This window comes from Mya arenaria, chromosome 12, assembly GCF_026914265.1.
Source record: "Mya arenaria isolate MELC-2E11 chromosome 12, ASM2691426v1".
Taxonomy (NCBI): domain Eukaryota; kingdom Metazoa; phylum Mollusca; class Bivalvia; order Myida; family Myidae; genus Mya; species Mya arenaria.
Genome location: NC_069133.1, coordinates 2,053,078 through 2,079,352, shown reverse-complemented (window position 1 = coordinate 2,079,352; position 26,275 = coordinate 2,053,078). Strand labels below are relative to the sequence as shown.

Here is a 26,275-nt window from a genome sequence, read left to right as displayed (position 1 = left end):
TAAAGTTATTTTGTTTATTCTGAGTGTTCGTTTTGGTATTTGTATTTATAATTCGCTAATGTGACTGAAATTGTTTATTTTGACCGAAATTTTCTTTATTTTTTTGAGACATAATTAATAAACGGTAAAAATAAACAATTAATTATGCTTCTCCGTACTCGTGGTCATAAAGAAACAAAGTCGTTGTATTAAATAGTGTGTTCCTTAGTAGAATTCAGCGTTTTAGCTAGTCACATTCCATTTAATGTATAATTTGATAAGTGATAAAGTTTTAGTTTATGCAATAGCACATCGTTGTCAACAGGATCAAACTCCTACCTCAGTTTAGAAATACAACACAAACGTATTTGCCATCATCAATTAAGACAACCACCAATGAGGTTTATAATTGCAGTGTAACATGAAAAACATTTCCGGATCCTGACTGATTACTATATTGTAAATTGTTTTGTTTTTTGTCAGAAAGGCTTGTATTTATGATGCAATATGTCTCAACTATTTTAGATAAGATAGTTTATATTGATTTCGGTCAATAATTATTTAAGTCTCTCTTTAAACCGGATTTATGTAAGGCAATGCAACGTAGATTCATAAATAGATGTACCTATTTCAGATGATGAAATTTTGAAATTAAGTTTGGCTAAAAAAGCTATCCTCGATGTGTTAGATTTTTTAAGCTATCTGATTCACATGCAATTAGATCAGTACACTCTCTTTTCAATCACATTTTGAACTCTACGTTGTGTTCCTGAGCTTCTAGTTTTAGTATTCCAATTCATAAGAAAAACAACCAATCGGATCCTAAAAAAAAAAATCGGGGAAATGCCATTATAAACCGTTTTGCAAATGTATTCGATGTCATATTAAATAAAGACTGAACTCATTGGCTGAACATAAATTGTAGTTTATCAGATGTATGGTTTGGATTCAAAAATAGATAAAGCACTATGGATCATGTTTTAATTTTGCACTCATGAATTCAAAAGCAGCTTGAAAGCAAAATATTTTGTTGTTTTATTGATTACAAAAATCTACAATGGGGACGTTATTGGAATTATTTTCAGCAGCAACCTTTTCATAGGGGGGATAACTGCAATGAATTTGTTTCTCTTACAAAGATGATAGCGAGATGCACTTGAAGGAAACTATTGATGTTGGTATAAACATTGACCAATATTTATGCGAAAAACTACAGAAACAATCTCAGTGGCAAAAAGTTTAAACATAAACCTGGTTTAATGGCACTGGGTAAACGCCAAAGACATAGAACATAAAAACAAAAACAATAAACATGGAAGAACAGCACAAAACTCCACAAACACCACAGTGCATACATACTATATATAATAAAAACAAGGTATGTTTATCAAGGATGGTTAGGTACCGCCTTGAAACGGTCAGTAAAATGTAAATCTCAATGTATTGTTGCTATTCGCAAGCGATGCTGTTTTTGTTTAAGAGACAACAACTGGATTGCAGAATTACATGAATAATTTATATTCCGAATAGTCAAATTTCGAATACACTAAAAATTGAACTTTGTAGACAGAATTACGTTCCGTGAAATGAAAGAAATAGCAAATTCTGTATTACGAATGATATTTAACACGAATTCCATTTGTTCTCAAATGCACTCTATATGCATACAAGATACAAGAAAAAAGATTTCACGTCAAATATACATAAATTACAACACTAGCTCGCAGAGCTATTTTCAGACAAATGAACAAAAGTCCTTACCTTTGACGTCAATACATCCCGAAGTAGTATCACACTCACACGAGTTTGACGAACTATATTATATCATTCATTTCACTTGCTTGTTACTATATAAATTCAAAGCTCCGTGTAACGGTTTCCAACTTTTGACTCAAAACGATTGCTAGCCGTATCTCCGAATGTTTTATCATTCCTATGTAGCCATCAAATGCATTCATATGATACATAATATAAATTATTACCAGTGTAAATGCAAATGACTGTAATATTTCAAATTTCCGTGTTCGTGACCAACTTCTGACACTTTACGAACAGTCCATGATATAAAAACGTATATACTTGTTAAGGTAATATGAATTTACTCTCACCCATTAGAAAACCGCCTTTGAACGGTCAGTGAAATACATCTTCACTGTAACACAAGTCTACTTGGGGATTAAACTACTGTGTATTACAGTAACCACACACGTGTCCCAAATGTTATCAATACTAACAAATAAAAAATATATATAAGCCTCATCGATTTGAAAACAACTGAAGAATAAAGTAAAAAATAGCATATAAACCGATAAAGTAAATTCAAGAACTGAACGACCGGATACAAACATCACTTTCAAATTAATAAAACAAGACGGAGCAACACTGCTAGCTCTTGAAAGTAACGATCAAGACAACCATCTGACAGAGCTCGCCTTAGCAAGGTTTAAAACAATGTTTTCAAAACTGTTTTGTTTTGTTCCGTTCTGCAGTGTATTTAATAGATGACATGTGTTATAATATGGAAGTGCGACAGTACATTCACTCTGAAGGAATTAATGCATATGTTTTCTTATTCATTTTAAATTCAGTTTAATTAGGTTTTTTATCATAAAACAAAACAATGTTTCAAGAAAAACACATACAACCAAATTAATATTTGACAGAATCAATTCAAGCCTGGCTAGGTTTCATTAACATGAGCTTTGGAGTGTTTATACATATATTGCCCGTGCCCCGTCTCTTAGCATAGTTAACGAAGGTTGCAGGTTAAGATTCGATTTATATTTAGACTCCAAAGGTTTGAATAAATCCGGGCAGTGGAATAAAATATGAAAACATTATCTTTGAGATGTTTTCACCTCAAAACGTGACTCGAACGTGATTTGTAAAAATAAGAGCGGGAAATATGCAAAAATGTTAGTATCTATTAATAACATGAATTAGTTGAAAACTCAGTTCTTGTACACACATACTAATAACCCATGAGGACAGTGGACGTCACAATACATGCACACCACAACTGACCACTCAGTCACACTTGAGTTCACATTTTATTAAATAACCCTGCTCTTTTCCTTAAGGGACTACCTTTTTGAAATATGACTCTATAAAATCTTGGTAACACATACATGTATGAGAAAATCATTAATTGATATAATAACTTTCTATCTTAATTTCTGTCGCGTCAATGTTAAAATATGTTAATATATGACATAGTCAGTTAATGTTAAAAAAGCACAGTGACTACACGTTTCATAATTTTCGCCAGGAAAAAAATGAAAATAATTTTAACATTCAAAATATTGATCGTGATATCTAAACATGTATGTAGAGAGTTTAGACGTTGTTACATTTATGTAAACCCTTTGTATAAATACAAACATTTTGAATTGATTGATAGGATGTTTTATATTTCTGATTTTCTCGTAGATTGTTTTATACTTTTATAATTGTAATAACTGAGAAGTTTTTGCTCTGAATTTCAACACGCTATTGTATGAATTTCTAAAACCCGCACGTGAAGTTTGTAACTTTCCATTTACTATTTTCATTAAATAGATGCTAATTTGATGAATAAGTATATATAATCGTTCAGACATAATGACGTTCATCTATTTTTTTAAGTTATAAAGTATTATTTGCACTTGAAGTATTTACAAGAAGGACCTGTCCAGGTGCTGGCCAGCCTTCTAAATTCCAGGTAGTTTTGAGAGCACCTTATTTCATTCGGAAGACTGTTCCTTACCGACTGGTAACATATTATTCTGGTGAGATACCGTAAGTTTCAAAAGCAATGCATATAATTTATAATCGATTACAGATTCTCTTATTATTAATATTGAAATTACATTCATAAAGGAAAAGGTCTTTTAAATAGACCAATACAGTACACATTAAATGTTGTCTGCGTAATATCATGGCCTTCTTTGTGTATGTTATCTGCGTCAGATAATGCCTTTGTTAGTTTTTATTGTCTGCGTAAAACTGTTCCTTCGATATCTGCGTTTTATTTCTGGTTGCACTCATGTATACTTTTAAACAAGGAAGTATTTTTGATTCCTGCATTCAAATAATCTGTGTGATGTCATTCCAAAAAGTTTGATGACAAATATTCACAAAGATGCCAAAAATTCAAGCCTCTTTACCAGACTACAATACTCTTGTTCGTTGGACAGTTCAAGATGTTATAAATTGGCTTGAAAACGTGAGTGTTATCATCTGTTGAATCTTTGTAATCATTATTATCATAACATGCATCAGTAGCTATACGTTTTTATACGAGGAAGAAGAATGCCAGATGAGATTGTACCACATTTGTATAGTAAAGTCCATCTCGCACAACTTGAGCACAGGCGCGCAGCTGCACGAGTACACGGATGAATTCACATAATTCTGAAAAAAAAATCAGCCAAAGTTGCAGTATGCGTACAGTACTTAGACTTCATGATCCTAAAACTATCCATTTCCCAGTACTAAATAAAGCCCTCAGGCTCAGAACGCCCAGAATGCACTAGATTGCAGCATTGTTTTCAAAATTATCCGAGGGGGCATGCCCCCTGACCCCCTAGCACAATTATGAATCCACATGAATAGAGGGCTAGCTATGCCCCTGCATACTTTTCAATTGTTAGCTTCTTAGACACTTTTGCTCATTAGGGTCTACTGCCTCCAGACTGACACTCCTCGGAACTCAGCACATTCATGGCCCAATTGGGGCCTTGCTGGTACTTTGAGTATGCAGCATACATGTATTTATTAACAAAAATACCTTTACTTGAAAAATGACAATGGATTTCTGCGCATGTAGTGCAAAAAACTGCAAATTAATCACCTGATGGTCTATTTTACCATTTACAGTAGTTTAAACACAGGAAGCAATCAGGTTCTCTCCCAATGCTAACTTGCCAGAATAACTATGATATTTGGTATATGTCACTACTGTAGCATATTGTATGTAGCTCTTTTTTAACATGAAGGAATCCATTTATGCTTACTAATTGCCTGTTAGATATTTTTTAATTGACAATATAAAGTCTGTGAACAATTAAATTTGAAAATATCTGTATTTCATTGAAACAGTTGGTCAGCATTGACATACATGCCATATCCCCCGGCGGGGGGGTAAAATCCCCCGGAATGACGACTCATCCCCGAGTCCCCCAGGGGGGGATCCATATCCCCTGGAATAAAAAATAAAAAACTTGCTTAAGGTTGACAGTGGAAAGCATCCATAATATTATGAGTGTGAAATCCCATGAAGGACCATGATGACTAAGTTAAAAAATTATTGCAATTTAGAGTGTTTTTCTGTATGTATTCTTATATTATAAATGTTGATATTGCGCAAAATTTCGCCGCGTAAAAATCCCCCGGTGTAATATCAAAATCCCCTGTAATTCAGACCAAAATCCCCTGGAAAGCCTCTCAGAAATATGGCATGTATGCATTGAACAGCTTTATTTCATGTTTGTGTACAAATCAAGGTTATTTTAAAAGTCGTGGCTGGTATTCTTAAAACGTCTTAACTCATTTCCTACCTTGAGTCATTTTCCTAAGTTAAGTATTTCACTGGTCATGTTATCAAAGCTTAATACTATATGTAATGTTTTATGTTGTATTGATGTTATTGAATAAACATACTGTTATTCTAAAATCACTTATTCTTTTATTTTAAATTGACTACGAAAATTTTAAGAATTCGTCTTAAGTTAAGAAATGTTTAAAGATGTTAAAATGAATACCAGCCAAGGTTATTATACAAAGATGATCTGTTTCCTTTCCAGAATGGATTCAAGTGTGGCAAACTGTTTCGACAGGCTGGCGTGGATGGGAACAAGTTTGTGGTATGTACTTCTATTATTGCTAAGTCACCATTAATAAGCAACATGCCTTTTCACCATTTTGGGAATAGGGCTGGGCCTTTCAAGTGTGAAAAAATGTGTCAGTTTAAAAAATTCCAAATTTACCTAGAGATGAACATAAACAGGAAAGATAAAACTATGTGATAAAGTTTGTTTCTTTAATAAAACATCAGCTCTACTTTATAAAAGAAGGTTTGGGGTTCCTATGTTTCTTATTAAAAAAATAAGATCAAATTGTTTTTGCTTATTTTTCAAAACATAAAATTTATTTTCACAATTGGGGAAAAAATAAACATTTTAGCCACAGGGGGCAGAAACAAATTATTTTTATTTATTATTTATTTCTGCCCCGTGGTTTTAGCATTGGGAATACCCCAGTATTATCAGAAAAAACAACACTGCACTGAAACATTTGTTGCTAGGCACAACTAATTATACATGCCTTAGACATGTATAAGATGGGGAATGTTGCCGTCCTGAGTCATTTTTATCTTCTGTATTTTACATATAATTTGGGCCTTGCAAAACGATTTAATGAAGAGCATATTTTATTCATTTAATTCTGCAAGCAGAGACTTTTGCTTTATGTAAAACATATAATATTATTATGTAAGTCAATTCATTGGTATGGACATTTATGTTTATCATACAATCAACTTTTATTATCTTCATTCTTCTAACCAGTATGTTTCAGAAGTAGAAAGACTTGTTTGCCTTATTTCAGCATTGTCAGAGTGCAGATCTGAGGAATATCAAGTGCTCCAAGGATGAGATCAAGTAAGCTTGTACATTAAAGTTATACAACACCTACAGGCTACAACACTAGTTATTAAAAGTATACACAAGTGTTTAGCTATCCAAGTAATAGTTGCAGCACCCACAACTCCAGTTAATGAGATATACATGAGTATTAAGCCATCTCAGCATATAAATGGTAACGGCACCAACAACTCCAGTTTTTGAGATAATACAAAAGTGCCCAGCGGTCAGTGTACGACACCCACAACTCCATTTATTGATATTATATAAGAATGCTTAGTCTATGTAATAGTAACGGCACCCACACCTCGATTATACATGAGTTTCAAACAATCTATGTAATAATTACAGCGCCCACAACTCCAATTTTTGTGATTAAAAACAAGCCTCAGTCGTTGGGAACCACCTAGTTATAATGTTCCTGTTGTTTTCTTTTTCAGAGATATCATGGACCAGCTGCGAACTGTGAAGGTTCCCAATGCATTGAAAGGAATATCTGGGTAAGCTAATATTTTGTCACCAACCTCACACCTCACTTTTGGGCGAGAGGGATATTTAGGCGTTCATCTTACAGATATTCAGAAGGCATTACACACTCGCCACCCAGCTATCCCCCCAACCCCATCTCAACCCCACCAATAACCCCTCACCCCTACCTTGGTGGTTACATCTATAAGTGATATAATACCTTAGCACATTTGACATGTAAGCTTCTAAGGAGTTTATTTCAATTATATGATGTTTGTATCCTTGTTTTAGTAAGATGTTGTGCTGGTTCAGGTTGTCAAAGTTTTGTAACAAGTTGTTTAAATTATGAGGACCAAAATAACTCATTTGATGTATTATTTTGGTATAAATGTTACATATTTTTTCTAGAAGATGAATTTAAAGAAAAGTAACAGTGTTTTTATGCCGAAAGTATGAATGTAAGCAAGAAAAAGTTCCAAATTATAAATGCATTTTAATAAAATGAATGGCAATAAAGAGTATTTAAAAAAATGTGTTGTTGAAAATTTAAAAAGAAATCACTTAGTTCAAAAAATCACGTAAAAGCTTTATGAATAAGGCCCCAACTTTGTCTCCTCTGTCACTCCAGAGTTATGACCCTTGAATTGGCAAAATTGTAAAACAGTGTCCGCTCCCTAAATTTGACTATAATACAACCACCTTTCACCAAACTTGGTGACCTAAAAAGAAAACAGGCCTATTTTGTGATCTTTGGTGCTCTTGTTTTAGTGTTTGGAAAAAACTTAAGGCCAAAAAACTATTATTAATGTTTCCAATTTCACTGCCATAAAAAATAGGGTACATACATAGGGATTATTTTATATCATTTTCCCACTAAAATCATCACCATTTCTACTGGGTACATTTTCAGGTCTTTCCTGTGCATGAAACTACCTAAAATTTATCCCAAAAGGAGTAAAAAAAAAGTGATTTAAAATGGCAATAATAAAAATTGGAGTTATGTGCCAAAAGTTACCGTAGGTAGGAAAAATTGAAGCAAAACCCTTTTTTTGCCACTTTTCTCGATTTTTTTTTTATATCTCAGACAGTTTTATCAGTGGTATGTTTATTAGCATGTGGAAAATGCACATCAACTGAACAAAACCTTCCAGTCACTCATTTGACAAAATGAATCTTTAAAAACACAAAACTGCATTAATCAACTTGCATATATATAGCTGTAAGGTATTGCTTGATGATTGCAAAGCGTTGGAAAGAACAATTCACAATCCATGTTATGGAAATTATACACGAGCGCTTCATGGCAAGTGAACAATTTCAAACCTGAGGGTAGTAAGTGACCTAACTGTTCTGAACACTGTACCGTGTTGTCAAGGGCAACATTCAATTACAAGCATGCAGTATAAGTGATGGCTTTGTAATTTATCCTCATGCTTGTTACTGAATGGTCAAGCTCCACCTACTTGTTATGGTTCCGATATGGGAAAAGGAAGGAAACACATTCAAACATGGTACAGCTTGAAGCTCAGTCATTGGAGCTTGTGGTTTATGATCCTGACATTTCATCTATAACGTAAATGATGGTTTGAATCAATACTAAATAACATAGGAAATGGTTTAATCAGAAAATTGATAACTGGATTCAGGATGTGGTCGTTACAATTCAGTTGAAACAGGATCTACATGTACGTTGACATATGATACTACTAGATGCAGTCAGGTTTTTTTTTCACAATGAAATATAAAGATATTAATAATGTATGTTTAAAGGAGATTTTTTTATTACGATTTATTGTGGAACAGTCAGCGAATTATAAGCATAACGGTACTTCAGTATCATATCATGTTTAAAAGATTCACAAGGAAGCGGGATAAGTATGCTTTGTGTTTCATTAAGACTTGAAAGTTTATCGTTTTAATAATATACCCTGGTATGATATAATTCATTTTTATAAAATTTTATGTGCAAAATGTTAACAAACCATATTTTGTTTGGCAGGAATATTTATTTTTGTTATTAATAATTTATTTATGTACTTTATTGTGAATTTAAAAAAGTATAGGCATTTTTTTTTGAAGAAATGAAGGCAAAAAAGCATGTTAGCAATTCTTTATTTTGAAATGAAGGCAAAAATGTCCTGTAAATGCTTATGCTATAAATCCTTGACCATGCTTGACCATACTTGACCATGATTGACCATACATAACCATGCTTGATCATACTTGGTCATGTTTGACCATACTTAACCATGCTTGACCATACTCAGGGTTGTCAATAAGAACTGGCCGCCGGCCGAAATGGACGGTTCAAAATGGAGTTTGGGCCAGTTCAAATTCGGAAGAAAAAAAATTGATCGCAAGTTTTTTTGGTTATAAATGTTCCTGACCGTTAAAAACGGCCCTTTTCGCCTATTACATCTCTTTCGATATTTAGAGCATTGGCTTGACTGGTTTAAAATTTCCGGTAATCTGAAACATTATCTTACGATTCGGCGTATTTGTAGACGATATTTTGTTTATCCAACATTGCCGACATTTTGATACGATTCTGAACCATGACCTGTGACGTCAAGCGTGTGATCAATAAAATATAGTTGTATTATTTGTATTATTGGTAGTTAATTATAATTTGCGCCATTGTGTAAATTTCCACGAGGAAAACGAGACAGGAATGCCAATAACCCTGCGCAGTCAACGTTTTACGCATCTTTGATACCAATCATCTTATTTCGCGATTTTCCAAAATTCTTAAAATAGTAACATAGTGTTGTTTTTTTAGTGCATATTTATCGAAGTTTATACTCCATTAAAATGAATTTATAGCAAATAAACAAGCATCAGATATGAAAATAAATTACCCTACTTTACGAGTACGTAGAATTACGTATCTATGAAGCTATCGATATAAATATGTCTATGAAGCTATGGATAGATAAGTAAAATTGCGTACCTATGAAGTAAAGGGTTAATTAACCATTCTCCCAAAATGCCCCAGAATGCAGGAAATAAAGCGCTGAATTTCAAAATTTTCTGGAGGGTGGGGGTGGAGGCTGCCAACGGATCCCCCTAGCTGACCTCCTTCTTTTCTGTTTCAGTCGGTTCAACAAAAACTTATTGACAACCCTGCATACTTGACTATACTTGACCATATCTAACCATGCTTGACCATACTTGACCATGCTTGACCATACCTAACCATGCTTGACCACACTTGGCTATACTTGACCATAGGGCTGTAACGATTCATTGGTGCATCGTGAAATCGCAATTCGGTACCCGACAATATACTGAATCGTATCGCATTGTAAAAAATTGTGTGTATCGCATATTGTTAGATTCGTTACCTCGACTTAAGATTTGTATGCTTAAAACACTTTCCAAACATCTTTGCACGATCCGGTCAATCCGTTAACTTTCATTTTTAACTGTTGATACAGCGAAAGCCACTTCAGCCATATTTTCACAAACAGAAGGTAGAGCTAGAAAACTACGTTACAACTAGTTATCTTACTTATCTACCGTACACTGATTTGTTTGTTTTTTTCAAACTAAAATGAAAAATGAAAATAAAATTATTAAAAAATTTGCAATTTAATTTTCTTTTATAAATTTGATTTGCAAAAGATATGAAAAGAACTGGAATCTGCGAGCTAGCTGTATGCGAAAATGCGGCTGAAGTGCCTTTCGCTGTTTTGACAGTTTTCAGTCGTCTGCAAAGTCAAGAATGGCAAAAGGAAATACTACTGGAAGTAAAGAGAAACCCTATAGAAATGTGCCGGAAAAATATAAGTCCAAAGCTTTGGAATAAAAATATGATCAACAATTAATGAAAATGGCAAACATTAACAAATAATATTCTTTTAATAATATAGCAAACAATTTACAAAATAATAAAAACATTAAAAATATAGTTTTGGTAAGGATATGCTCAACAATTTACAAAATAGGCAAACATTAAAGTCCTACTTAAAAAAAAAAAAATATATATATATAAGCGTATCATGATATATCGTGAATCGCGTACTCCGTATCGTAATACGTATCGTATCGTGAGTTGAGTGACAATACACAGCCCTACTTGACCATTCTTGACCATTACCGTAACTCAAAGATTTCATTATTTCTTCAAAATACATTAAAATTCAGTATATTCATTCTTGATTCTACGAAACACAAAACAGCTACTGACAGATACTCTATTTAACAAGATTACATATATTGAAACTTAAAAATGTCATGCATTTTTCAATAGCATTTGTAATCATAGTGTTTGCACTTAGTACTGTCACAGAAGTTTTAATATGGACAAAATATTATAGAATACTTAAAGTATTCTTTGAACTTTTGATGATTATTTACTTTATCTTTTAAAAAAAAAACATTTTCTTTTGATTTACCATTGCACATCAAGCATTATAACAAACCTTTTGAGAGTTTGCATTTACTAATAACTTAATGCTTGTTGAGTCAGGGCAATATTCAATATAACTCTTATCCTCTGTGATTCTATTCAGTTCTCTTCCAGATCCCTTTAATAAAAGTGGTTTCATGCAGAACTCTTGAATTCAACATAATTTCACAGAAATGTTCCCTGTCTCAAATTCCTTCACCCATGTTGATGTGTAACAGAACATGTCTGCTAGAGGGCAGGGCTCTTTTCACTTTATTTCTATGGGAAAACTTAGAAAATATATCTCAGAATCTGCTGGCCCAATAATGAAATAATTACACAGAAATGTTCTTTACGGGACCCTCAAATCCGTTCATCCCATCTTGTTTCTTATTAAAAAAAATGGCCGCCAGGGGCAAGCTACTTTTAAGTAGTGTCTATATGGAAAACTTTTCAGAATCCTTTAGCCCTACAGATGGATTTCACTAAGACCATGGCTGACTGAACAGCTCATGAATTATTTAGTGGGGGCAAGAACGCTCTGCTGCTGATAAGCCCCCAGTAGTAAATTCAATACATTGGTGTTTGTATGGTCAGTTTATACATGTTTTCTGGAAGTAAAATTGGTGAAATGGTTTATAGTGTATGTGTTGTTGGGTGTGCAAATAGACAAAACAAAGAAAAGGGAATACATGTATCTTTGCACAGATTTCCTAAATACCCATTGAGTAGACACATTGAATACATGTGTAGGCTGTTGCAGACAATACAGAAAAAAAAGATTCTGAAGTAACATATGACAATATAGACAACACCAAGGTGACATTTTTTACAAGCATATCCCGTGATTTATTTGTGTGGATATATACTCAGATAGAACCCTATGTACTTAAAGTTGCACTCTCTCCCCCAAATAAGATTTACCACAATTAATATAAATGTTTTGATATACCAAAAAAAGATAAATACATGTCGAAAACAATGTTCTTGAAGGATACCGAGTTGAGTTTGAAAGAAAGGTGCAGAAAACACGGGATTTCTACCTAATTAGACAAAAGAAGATTGCAGTGAATCTTTTAGCACTCACCAATCATTTAATATTTTTGCGTTTTCAGATATTAAATACACGGTTACAATCTTGATATCAGTTATGAATATTTTTCATAAATGCACCATTTAGTAAGAAGTTAAAGGTTAATCACTCAAAATTTATGTTTGTTATACATGTGCATGTATTGATTTTGAATCAGAGTTTCACTTTAAAAAAAGACTGGCAAGACTTTCACTTAAAGACCACCTCTTGATTGTCCTAATTAAAATTGGAATAGATCTTTCAAACAAAGACATATCATATAGCTTAACACTTTTGGGGGCAACAGTTCCTCGAATTTGGAACACATTGGTACCAATTTTAGCTAAATGTTTGAAACAATTAATTGTTTGGCCAGAGAGGGAGGTGGCACAATCAAATATACCTGAGGCATTTGAACCTGGTTACAACAAAGTTATTTCAATAATCTATTATTTTTTATTGAAAGCCCGCATAATCTTACAACAAGAGCACAAACATGGAGCAACTACAAACATAACAATTCAATAAAATATTTGATATCTATATCGCCAACAGTAAATTTGATTACTGATGGATGGGGTGGACGTGTGTCGGACAAGCAAATAATTTTGGAATCAGAATATATGTCCATCCTTTTGCCCGGTGATGAATAGTTGACAGATAGTGGGGTCCTTGTTGCTGAGGAAATGGCAGCCTCCGGCACTGTACTGAGGATTCCTTCATTCACCGGGCAAAAAACAACTTTCTGGCAATGAACTGTCCAGAAAATTGTCACATGTGAGAATACATGTTGAGCGTGTCATAGGGAGAATGAGGAAGTTTCTTATACTGGACTCAAGTATTCCTGTTAAGCAACTTACTTTATTGAATGACAATTTGATGCCTTCAACTATTACATAGAACTAGGTGTTTACATCTAACAAGAAACGCAAAGCAAATATCTGTGGTCTTTATTGTTTATTTTATGTTTATCGCTATAAATTGCCAAAATTACGACTTTCTATTTTCACTCTTTTCTGTTTATATACTGTCATGAAAATACAAATACTGAAAATAGTTTAAGTTTGACTCAATTTTCTTTATTATCCCTGGGATAATATCTGACACAAACACTTTCATTTCCTTGCATAATCTGATAAATCAACTTCTTTAAATAACTCAAATCATTGATGTCTGCCATAACTATCTATCATGTAAACTAGACCATTGAACTATATTGTACTATATAATGTATTAACCTGGAGGGGCTTATCAGCAATGTTTTGCCCCCAGCTTGTACATGTGGTCAGTTAATGATATGCAGAATCTATTTTAGGTTATCTGAAATCCATCTATTGGAACTTTAATTCAATTTCACAGAAATGTTCCTTAGGTGGCCATATATCAAATTTCACCACCCTGTGTTGTTGCCTTTTTTTAATATTTTTTTTAAACACATATTTATTTATTTATTGTTTTACAGTCATTGTATATAATATATCATCTTCACACTTCATGAACTTATTCACAGTAACACAGTATCCAGTATGTTGTCCGATCAATAACTTTAGAACCCTTTGTCCAATCAGTTGAGCAATATTTTAGGGCCATCTTGTTTATCATTTGTCTTCAGTCTGTGTATATTTAGTCATGACAAGGAAATAGTAATATTATCTTCAACAAGTGTGACTTTCCTTATGAAATATTAATTTTTAAGGGTTTTTAAAGCAGGACTCTCTGTTTTGGCTGGATTGCATTCAGCCTCTTGGCCCTTCTGCCTGATAGTAAAAGAGATAATTTTGTTGAAAATGTTCACTTAAAAACAAAAACATTTGAATGTCCTCAAAATTCCTGAAATGCAACAATTATCAATGCACCAGTCAATTGTAACCACGGTCCCCCCAGGTCAGCAGAAGAGCGGGGACTTTGACTTTTGGTCCAGCCAAGCCCGGGTAAAACCCCCGCCCTGCAGGGTCAAACTGCTGATAAAATCCCTGCCAAATGCCCCTGTATCCCCAGGGACCCTAGGTAAGGCCCATTTCCCTGCTATTATTGTCGCTAGGACAAAACCACTCCATTCACTCGGCACTGCGGGGCCACATGGAAGGTAACAACACAGCCCATTTCCCCGGCTATCCTCGATATACCCCTGGACCTGGGAGGGAGGGCTGTGGTTACAATTGACTAGTGCATAATTGTGTTGATATGTTACATAAAACTGTGGGAAAGTATCTGCCTGCCATGGTGCAATGGCTATGGTCTCCGACTGCAGACAGAGAGTGGCCATGGTGGTCTGCTGCTGGCTCACTGTTATTATTTTATTTTTTTCATTCTCCAATTTTCCTTCTTAGGACACTCCTGTTTTAATTCTGGTTTACAAGAAAAATTACAATAATTTTTTTAAAAAATGTCCACCGGGTGGTCGAAAAAAAACAAAAGGAAAAAAAAAAAAAACATGCTCTAAAAGGGTAAAATCCAAGAACAACATAACAACATTGAAAATTTATATCATTTTCTTGACATTTTAAATTCTTAAACTGCTATCAATGCATGTGTTAATACACTCAAAGTTTCAAAGTTCTAATTAAACACACAGTTTAAATCTTACATACTGTGCATTAGAAAACACACTTTTTATCAAAGATACATTGAATATTACTCAGCAAAACGTTTGTTTAGCTTTAAGGGTATGCTAAAGCAAAAGTGAATGCAGAACACTTAAAAACTGACAATATTAAATTAAATTTAAAATAATAAAGAGAAGGCGCATTTTACGCATTAAAATACACAAAAATTGCACTGTATTAAAACGATAATTACATTTTCTAAACATTGTCTCAGTTATTTCAATATTGGAAAACGTCAATAAAGTGAAATAATTACCAATTTCATTCACGTCAGCCCGCAGAATTACTTTACTGGGGCCAACCAGCGATAAGAAACCCAAAAACGATACTTCAAAATATGAATATTCCGCCATTGCCAAGGGCGCTTTCATAACAGTTGACTGACTGACATGCTATCACTATAAATCGGCGAATACGGCTATGGAACAACAAACCAGTCAAGATCTACTGCATTCGTACTCTTATCTGTTCGTGTTTTTTTTTCCGTTTCGCACCAAAATAAATACAGTCCAGGTAGGGAAAGTAAATTTGAAAAAAAAAGTGAAATTCAATTTTATTTTTTTGTACTTTTCGGAAAATTAGACCTGCCGGTTTTGTAAACCAATTTATATAATAGTAGTGGCCTTATCATTATTTTTATGAATGTTTTCATGTTTAATCTTATCACACTGACATGTTGTTTCAAAATTTTCAAAGAGTTTTTATTATTATTTGATTACATCAAACTGGAGCTTATAGTCCTTAAAATGCATCACGGAATAAAATAATAGCCAGTTGAAGCTGCACACTCACAGAATGACAGTGTTGCCATTTGTTAACCAGGTTTTCAACGAAAACTGGGTTATTAGAATGAGGTTGTCGTTTGGGTGGGCGGTCGGGCTTCAAACATTGGTTTCTGGTAAATAACTTTAGTTAGCATTGATAGATATTGATGAAACTTGGTATGTAGGTAGCTTATGGGAAGAGCTAGCTTGGGATTGCTTTTGAGGGGGATGGGGCTAAGGTCAAGGTCACTGTTACTAAAAATAGAAAAATGGTTTCTGCCCAATAACTTTAGTTAGCATTGATAGATATTGACGAAACTTGGTGTGTAAGTTGCTTATGTGAAGAGCTAGCTTGGGATTGCTTTTGAGTGGGGAGGGGCTATGGTCAAGGTCACTATTACTTGAAATAGAAAAATGGTCAAGGTCACTGTCACTTAAAATAGAAAAATGGTTTCTGCCCAATAACTTTAGTTAGCATTGACAGATATTGATGAAACTTGGTGTGTAGGTAGCTTATGTGAAGAGCTAGCTTGGGATTGCTTTTGAGGGGGGTGGGGCTAAGGTCAAGGTCGCCTGTTACTAAAAATAGAAAAATGGTTTGTGCCCAATAACTTTAGTTAGGATTAATAGATATTGACGAAAGTTGGTTTCTGGGTAGCTTATGTGGAGAGCTAGCTTGGGATTGCTATTAAGGGGGGAGGGGCTAAGGTCAAGGTCACTGTTACTTAAAATAGAAAAATGGTTTATGCCCAATAACTTTAGTAAGCATTGACCGATATTGATGAAACTTGGTGTGTAAGTTGCTTATGTGAAGAGCTAGCTTGGGATTGCTTTTGAGTGGGGAGGGGCTAAGGTCAAGGTCACTATTACTTAAAATAGAAAAATGGTCATGGTCACTGTTACTTAAAATAGAAAAATGGTCTCTGCCCAATAACTTTAGTTAGCATTGACCGATATTGATGAAACTTGGTGTGTAGGTAGCTTATGTACAGAGTTAGCTTGGGATTGCTTTTGAGGGGGGTGGGGCTAAGGTCAAGGTCGCCTGTAACTAAAAATAGAAAAATGGTTTCTGCCCAATAACATAAGTTAGCATTGATAGATATTGATGAAACTTAGTGTGTAGGTAGCTTATGTGGAGAGCTAGCTTGGAATTGCTTTTGAGTGGGGAGGGTCTAAGGTCAAGGTCACCATCGGCGTAGCTCCAATAGGCACGGTAGGCCCGGGCCTACACTTCGTTTCCAAAAATGAAAAATACAAAACGTCCGAATCTGCTATAAAAACTGCAAGGTAAGGGGGTGACAGCTTAATTAACATTCAACTAAACACTACAGGTTAACTAAGCATATTTTTCAAATAAGTAAAGTGGCTATTTTTTAAGAAGGTCGAACTTTTAAAGCTGCACTCTCACAGAGTTACCCTTTTGGCAACTTTTTTTATTTTTTTTGTCTTGGAATGAGTCAATTTTTGGGTAAATATCTGCAAACATGCGATAAAAGACCACTGACAAAAGATCAGATCGCAGATTTTCATATTTCCGTTCGAAAATTAAGGTTTAATGGCTAAAGGCGTTATTAACAGTTTAAGAAAAATGCATAAAACATCAATTTTTTAACTAAAATATGAAAATCTGCGATCTGAAATTTTGTCAGCTGTCTTATATCACACGTTCCCATGCATTTTCGCATAAATTGGCTCGTTCCAAGACAAACAATAAAACATTTGTCAAAAGTTCAATCTGTGAGAGTGCAGCTTTAACATATCGATTTGATAATACTTTCACAGCAACCGCCAAGCGCATTATTTCAATGATTGTCTGTTTAACTCGGTTTCGTTTACAAATATAATGTTGCGAAGCGGAAGTTTATTTTGAATGTCATTCAACATGTTTTCCCCTTACCCCGACCCTCGAGATTCCGATGTATCTTGGAATGATGCCTTTAAAAACTCAGACTTTTATCACTGAAGTGGAAGTTGTACAGCATTTATGTAATCGATAACGCTACACTTTTCTACAGTTCATTAATAATCAATCCCTCCTTTCCTTTTATCACAATTGCCAATTCACCTTTCATCCGTCAAGCAAAGTGTATGAATATATACTATGTTATACTGTTTGTTTGCCCTTCCGTTGTCGTCCATACGCTCGAAAAGCTCCACGAAATGGTTACGTCAAAGCCAGCGATCAGCTCCTATCCTGGAGAATGAAGAGCGCTTTTAGGATCTGTGGTTATTCCGACCAAATTTGAAGGTCTCCAGCCGGCCAATGTGGACAGGATAATGTACATTATGTGCAGATACTGCTGACCATGCCTGCCACATCCGCCTCATGTGAGCGCTCATTCAGTTCCATGAGCCATATCAAGACATACATCAACTCTACAATAACCGGCAGAGGCTATCCTCACTTGGCGTCCTCCATAGTCATCGAGATGTTGAGATAGACATACATAAAATCATAAACACATTTGCCTCAGTCAAATGCAGGAAATTGGATTTCATTTGAAGACCTCTATATATTGTCATAAACAAAACCAACTAGACACGCTTATTTAACCATTACATACGTATTTTCTATTTTGGAGTTTATTTTAACAAGTTCGTATCAAAGTTTTGTATTTCAGTTATGTTATTGTACGTGATGAGTAAGCCAACAATAAAGTTTAGTGAAGTGCTATATAAAGCTTATTTTGATGACTTAAAATGCTCCAGATATACGCCAAAACGCACCATATTGGATCTAGAGTAAATGAAAATCCCAGGGGAGGCGCCCCGAACCCCCCTACAAAGTGGGCCTATACTTTTTAATGGGCCAAGCTACGCCCCTGGTCACTATTACTAAAAATAGAAAAATGGTTTCCGCCCAATAACTTTAGTTAGGATTGACCGATATTGATGAAACTTGGTGTGTAGGTAGCATGTGAAGAGCTTGCTTGGGATTGCTTTTCAGTGGGGAGGGGCTACGGTCAATGTCACTGTTACTTGAAATAGAAAAATGTTTTTTGCCAAATTACTTTTGATAGCATTGATAGATATTGATTAAACTTGGTGTGTGGGTAGCTTATGTAAAGAGCTAGCTTGGGATTGCTTTTGAGGGGGGGGGGGCTAAGGTCAAGGTCACTGTTACTAAAAATTAAAAAAATGGTGTCCGCCCAATAACTTTAGTTAGCATTGATAGATATTGATAAAACTTGGTGTGAAGGTAGCTTATGTACAGAGCTAGCTTGGGATTGCTTTTGAGGGAGGGTGGAGCTAAGGTCAAGGTCACTGTAACTAAAAATAGAAAAATGGTTTCTGCCCAATAACTTTAGTTAAGGATTGATAGATATTGACATAATTTTGTTTATAGGTACTAGTAGCTTATGTGAAGATAAAGCTAAGAATTTCTTTTGAGGGGGGTGGGGTCAAGGTCACTGTTGCTAGAAATAGAAAAATGGTTTCTGCCCAATAACTTTAGTTAGCATTGATAGATATTGATGAAATTTAGAGCGAAGGTAGCTTATGTGAAGAGCTACCTTGGGAGGTGGGGTCAAGGTCATATGAAGCTGCAGATTGAACTTGCTCATACAACAAATTAATTGGCTATAATTTCTGATTGCCCATAACAAAAACCTGGTTTCGTTGCATTGCGGCGCTTCTAGTTTTTGTTTTTGTCTCTGAATCAGCTGATTTTGGTAACAATGCCTTCTATTCTGTCATATAAGATAACTCAAGATAGAACAGATCTCAATTGTTTAGAAAACTGCCGAAATTCTCATTTTTCGGCCATAAAAAATCAATTTTCGAGCATTAATATAAAACTGCTATCTGAACTTTTGTCAGCAGTCTTATTTCACTGATTTCAAGAATAATATGACTCATTCCAAGAAGAAAAATAAAAAGGTTGTCAAAATGGTCAATCTGTGAAAGTGCAGCTTTAAAGTATATATATGTTATGAATGTAACTGATGACATTTAAGCCAAAACCACTTGACCTTCGTTCCACAAAGATGGGGAGTAAATTGAAAGTGATATGAACAGATAATGAAAACCATGCGGTTGAGCAATCAAATTGTAAAAATAAATTGTGATGTATAGATCTAACATGTTAGACGACTGTTGACCCGTCTGTCATGATATCAAATAGCAGTTTATCAATCAAATGTTTAATGGGAAATACTTAGAAATGTTTTTGTTCATTTTTCTTTGTATGCAAATCCCAAAATGGTAAAAATAATGATCAGTGCCGTACTTTATTTGTAGCTTTTAATTGAAAAAAGTTTGATTTTGTGCTTGGAATGAGCTTTACAAAGTTCTTCTCGTCTGTAAGGAATAGTTTTGCAAGGTAAGCATTATTACTGCATAAGGCAAAAACCAGTTCTTTGTTTCTTCAAACATCTCAAAAAAATAGAGTAGGTAGGTATACATACTAAACTCTTTTTCTATTTTTGGGGTGGGGGGAGGGGTAGGTGGAGGGGAACAGGTATTCTGTACCAAAACAACCTATATCAGGGTATCTAATAATTTGTTTATTAAGGAAACTATTAAAAAAACTCAATCCAAACACAAAAATGTAGGTTTGGAAGATAAAAAAATGTCGGTAAAGTAAGTTGAGACAATGATTGTTTTAGGCCTAAAGCCTGGGTAGAGTTTGTCACTCTTTGTGGTTATATGATGACTGTAATTGTAACAATACAATGGCAACTTCTGGGACAGGCCCAGACATACGCATATGTTACTGCATAAAGTCTGAATATAGTTTGTAACTCCTTAATTGTGGTTATATGGTGACTGTGATTGAAATAATGTCATAAAAAAACACTTTAAAAGGAGAATTTCTGAAAACATGAATAGTGTTTACTGTAAACTGCATTGTTATAAAAGCCTTAGCCAGTTTCAGTATGATCTTAGTGGATATTAGTCGTACATTGAACTTATCTTAGTGAAATAGTTTCATTATTTTGTTTCATATGTATGTTAATATAACTTTAGACAGTATTAAAAAAGTCAATGTGTTGCCAATTGAACCGTTTATACAGATGTAAGATTATTAAAGTTACAACCAAAATCCTTTATTGAAACTGGCCCCTTTTCTTTAGTGGTTGCACAATGATACTGTCACAATGAATATAGTAAAGTCTGTTCATCATTTTTCCAGTGTGTAGAGTAGTGAAGTTTTTTTTATGATTTATTTGCTGTCTATAGACTACATAATAATTAATAGTACTATTCCACATATATTGTGAATTTGACAACACTTAGGCTCCAGAAGATGACTTTGCACAAAACAGTTCTTTTAATCTGAAATCTTTGCAATAATTTTATTATCTCCCTTGCTGATGGCCTTATGCCTCCGCTGCGCTTATGCTGCACCCATCGATGGGAGTTTCAGAGACAAATTCATATGGAAACTGACAGCCTCATTGCTGGAGATTAGCCACGGTCACATTCAATAACCACCTTAGATTTAACTAAAGTTAAATTTAAGTTTAAGAGTAGTATCGGAGTATTTTGATTGGTCTGTAAAAATAAATGGCCATTTAATTGAATGGAATCAATGAAGCATGTCTAAGGATAAGAATTTTTTAAGACTATTTCGGTTAGAGCCCCAGTCTTGCATTTGAAACCTTTCTAAAACTTATATTGTGTTAGACCAATAGTTTATCTTCTTAATTAAACAATGAGGTTAAATAACTGTTACAAGCAATATTTACCTGTAAGTTTTCAATAGTTTTAACTTCATTTCAAAATCCACCATTTGGTTCATAAAGAACATGTACTTTACGGCTGTAGCGATTTCAAAGGGAAGGTACCCATGACTCTGTATTTTCCAAAAGTAAATAACATAAAAGTGAATTTGTCTTAGTGGGCATCCAGCTTACAGTCTTTGGATGCATACATGTATCTCATGGAGAGACATTTATTGCTCTGAAGTGGTGTATTATACCCGAAATGGCCGCAGAAAGAATTAACTTCAAATTGTTATTTATTATATCTGAATGTGCTTTGCTATCTTTATCTTTATTCATTGATGTGTTTGGGATAAGCCTTGTTAGTGTGTAATTGATATCAATAGGCGTGAATATAATAAAATTGCCACAAAGAATTTCAATTTTTATTTTTAACAATAAGTTGGCTGTTTTCATGACCCAAACATATAACAAAACCAATGGCAGATGTAAATATCAGGGAGAACAGAATTTGGACTCCAATTGTGGTGGAGTTGGTTCTTCATGTTTTGTATTTCTCTCTTTTTTGAGGTCCCGACAACATCCACATAACAAGTTTGGACTGATAACGATACATATTCTTTTATCCCTCTACATACATCTATGACAGTAAATGTTCTCTGAAATATGTGTGTTGTTACCATCCACTGATTAACTTGTTATTCTTGCATTCAGAGGCAGTCATGGTGGTCACTTCCAACAGCAAACACCAAATCCTGATTTTGACTCCGGTAATAATGATTTTTATTCCTTATTGCATTCTACTCGCTAAGGGGTTTGTAAGGAAATAGTAAAAGCAGAGAACTTGTTTAAGCCTTAGTAAAAGACGCTATGGGCAGAGCCGGAGATTCCAGTAGAGTATGCATCCATTACATTTGTGTGATTATTATGGGGTTTTATAGGTTTTAAGATGTTTACATGATCTCATTTTATATTTGAGTTGAACAGTCATGATTTACAATGAAAAATGTGTCACTTCCCTATTACAGAAAGCGATGACGGTGGATGGGACTCAGACTTTGATGATGGTAAGCCTTTGTTTTGATTTAGTTTAATATTATGTATACATAATATTGATATTTAGCTTGATTTATAGCTTGTCTGTTTTTTTTTTAAGAATAAATGTCATAACTTGGTAGTCATAGTGACATTGAGATTATTTTTTGAAAGTTTGTTTAAAAAGATGTTAACGTCATCATTGTTAACGTTTAAATCTTCTCTGGAAGTTTAATGGATACACTCGTGATCTGCCATATTTCTTAACGGATTTTAGACAATTTTTCCATCCGTGCTTGTTTTTATTTAATAATATGAGCACATCAGCAAATAGTTCACATTTAAAAGTTAACAACAATGTTGTTTATTAGAGACAATAAATTTAAAGACCGCTATTCCGAACACCGTTTATCCAAAATTGTTGCCTTTTTTAAATTAATTTTCGGTCCGTATTGTATTCCTTCTTTGTTTAACTTAATAAATAATCCGAAATCGCTGTTTGAAAGTAAAATTACTGTCTGGATTTGGTATTTCATGCCTATTTATCAATTCTTATTTCAAACTCAATCATCTCATTGTTTTTCACACTATACTGCAATAGCACTCGAGCATCAGCTTGAGGTGATAATAAAGCATAGATTATGGCTTATTAAAGAAAGAATGACATTGAGCACGCATATGTAACAAACATCGTATCAGATAATTAGCAAAATATTTGCTTGATGTAGTCTTTAATTGCTGGTCTACTCAATCTAAATATCATTTGAAAATGTCTTGTCAAATTCAATCACCACATTACTCACCCCACCCAATACCAAACCATCTGGAGTAGGGCCCGGTAACCAACACGGGAGGATATCTGGGTCGGTAATAAAATGAAAGGGTGAAGAGGGGCGCAACAATTCAAAAAGTTGCCAGTAGAATTCATTAATTAAACAATAATTCAACAAACATGAACACTGAACAATCACTGAAAACAAAATTAATGTAACATGTTGGTAACGTGTAACAGACATTGCAGTTTTCACGACTTAATATTTTATGTCATCTGTAATTCGCAAACGCGGTCATTTTCTAAAAATTGTTAAACCAAAATATCCTCATTTTGAAATTTCTGTCTTGGTCCAGACGTTTTCAGATAAACGGTGTTTAATAAATGTATTTGTAGTAAGGCCCACAACACTGGCTTTATTAATTGTTTAGTAATGCCCAGTTATAATTAAAAAAAAAAACGATTCAAGGTTGACCATTGTTCAAATTTGTTTTCCAAGATATTACATAAAACATAGTACACACATTTCCCATGAGAGACAATATGCACATGTCTATAGTACACACATTTCCCATGAGTGACAATATGCACATGTCTGTAGTACACACATTTCCCATGAGAGACAATATGCACATGTCTATAGTACACACATTTCCCATGAGTGACAATATGCACATGTCTATAGTACACACATTTCCCATGAGAGACAATATGCACATGTCTATAGTACACACATTTCCCATGAGTGACAATATGCACATGTCTATAGTACACACATTTCCCATGAGAGACAATATGCACATGTCTATAGTACACACATTTCCCATGAGTGACAATATGCACATGTCTATAGTACACACATTTCCCATGAGAGACAATATGCACATGTCTATAGTACACACATTTCCCATGAGAGACAATATGCACATGTCTATAGTACACACATTTCCCATGAGAGACAATATGCACATGTCTATAGTACACACATTTCCCATGAGAGACAATATGCACATGTCTATAGTACACACATTTCCCATGAGTGACAATATGCACATGTCTATAGTACACACATTTCCCATGAGAGACAATATGCACATGTCTATAGTACACACATTTCCCATGAGTGACAATATGCACATGTCTATAGTACACACATTTCCAATGAGAGACAATATGCACATGTCTATAGTACACACATTTCCCATGAGTGACAATATGCACATGTCTATAGTACACACATTTCCCATGAGTGACAATATGCACATGTCTATAGTACACACATTTCCCATGAGTGACAATATGCACATGTCTATAGTACACACATTTCCCATGAGTGACAATATGCACATGTCTATAGTACACACATTTCCCATGAGAGACAATATGCACATGTCTATAGTACACACATTTCCCATGAGTGACAATATGCACATGTCTATAGTACACACATTTCCCATGAGAGACAATATGCACATGTCTATGGTACACACATTTCCCATGAGTGACAATTTGCACATGTCTATAGTACACACATTTCCCATGAGAGACAATATGCACATGTCTATAGTACACACATTTCCCATGAGAGACAATATGCACATGTCTATAGTACACACATTTCCCATGAGTGACAATATGCACATGTCTATAGTACACACATTTCCCATGAGAGACAATATGCACATGTCTATAGTACACACATTTCCCATGAGAGACAATATGCACATGTCTATAGTACACACATTTCCCATGAGTGACATTTGTTTAGTTATGCCTTTTGATCAACAACAGACCAATTGTATAAAACTTGATTCAATTGTTCACAGCAGCCAATTGTATAATATAATACATGTATTTATTTGATTTGGTACGCATTCATTTTGAAACTATTTGCAGATTCTGCTTTTTATATTGCGTTCTGTAACTCGCCGATATTGAAATAATTGCTTTTGTACAATTTCAATTGCGTTGTATTATGCAAAACGCAGATTATTCAAACTATATTAACTGCATAACATAGATTGAAAACTCCTAACGGCGCTACTTTTAGCTAGCTTATTAATAAGCAGAATGCAGTCTGTAGCTATTGAAGCAGATTGCTTACTAGGTATTTCCGATGTAAATGTTAATGTAAATTAGGTCATTGACCAACACAGTTCTAACTTTGCTGGGGTTGATACCCCCGTGTGTGCTTAATTCGCCAAAAGTTAAAAACGTAATGTGGCTATCTGCCGATGCGATTTCCAAGGTACAGTTATAAAAGTCAGCAGGCCTAACAGCCTACAGCCTAAAAACCGGTTAACTCGTTGATTTGGTTCAAGTTAGTTTAGGTGTTTAATAATTGGTCAATTTATTTACCAAATACTTGCAGTTGACCAATTAAATTGCTTGTATGTGCAAACTATGCAAAAGAAAACCTCTGTGATAAAAATTGTTAAACTGTAAATTCTATTGAACATATCACTGCGCGTCGGTTTGCTAGCTTTTGATATATTCCAAAAAATTCAAAATATAAACAATAACTAATACATACATCCGATTTCAGTTAAAGAGCAAATATTTTAAAAGTTATAACTTTATGAATTATGTGTTTTTGGTTATTTATGTTGCATGTGAGTTATCAGCAATCTATGATACCAAAACTGTATGGGGTCCCCATACATCAGAATTTTACATTAAAGATGCACTCTTACTCCCATTTAAGATGTACAACAATTAATACAAATGTTTTTATTTACCAAAAAGGATACATAAATATTGAAAGCAATGGTTCTTATGAAGGATACCATGTTTAATTTGAAAGCAAGGCGCAGAAAACACGGTATTAATCTACCTTATGAGCAATAGTTGATCATTGTTAATCATTTAGGACCCAATAATATGTGTGCGTTTTCAGCTATTGA

At 34.2% G+C, this 26,275-nt stretch overlaps 1 protein-coding gene across 8 annotated transcripts in view; it reads left to right on the top strand.

The window, feature by feature from the left end:
- The first annotated feature begins 4,006 nt into the window (after positions 1–4,006).
- LOC128211079 (uncharacterized) overlaps positions 4,007–26,275 on the top strand; it is a 65,779-nt gene continuing 43,510 nt past the window's right edge. For 4 of the 8 annotated variants that reach the window (XM_052915490.1, XM_052915491.1, XM_052915489.1 and 1 more), the window contains exons 1-6: positions 4,007–4,183; positions 5,763–5,822; positions 6,565–6,617; positions 7,040–7,099; positions 22,280–22,335; positions 22,594–22,632. In XM_052915490.1, coding sequence (XP_052771450.1) covers positions 4,100–4,183; positions 5,763–5,822; positions 6,565–6,617; positions 7,040–7,099; positions 22,280–22,335; positions 22,594–22,632 — 352 coding nt within the window. In that variant the 5' untranslated portion in view covers positions 4,007–4,099. Of the gene's footprint in view, positions 4,184–5,762; positions 5,823–6,564; positions 6,618–7,039; positions 7,100–8,789; positions 8,943–19,956; positions 20,221–22,279; positions 22,336–22,593; positions 22,633–26,275 lie in introns of those variants that run through there. The other 4 variants (XM_052915493.1, XM_052915496.1, XM_052915492.1 and 1 more) reach the window with 4 other exon arrangements.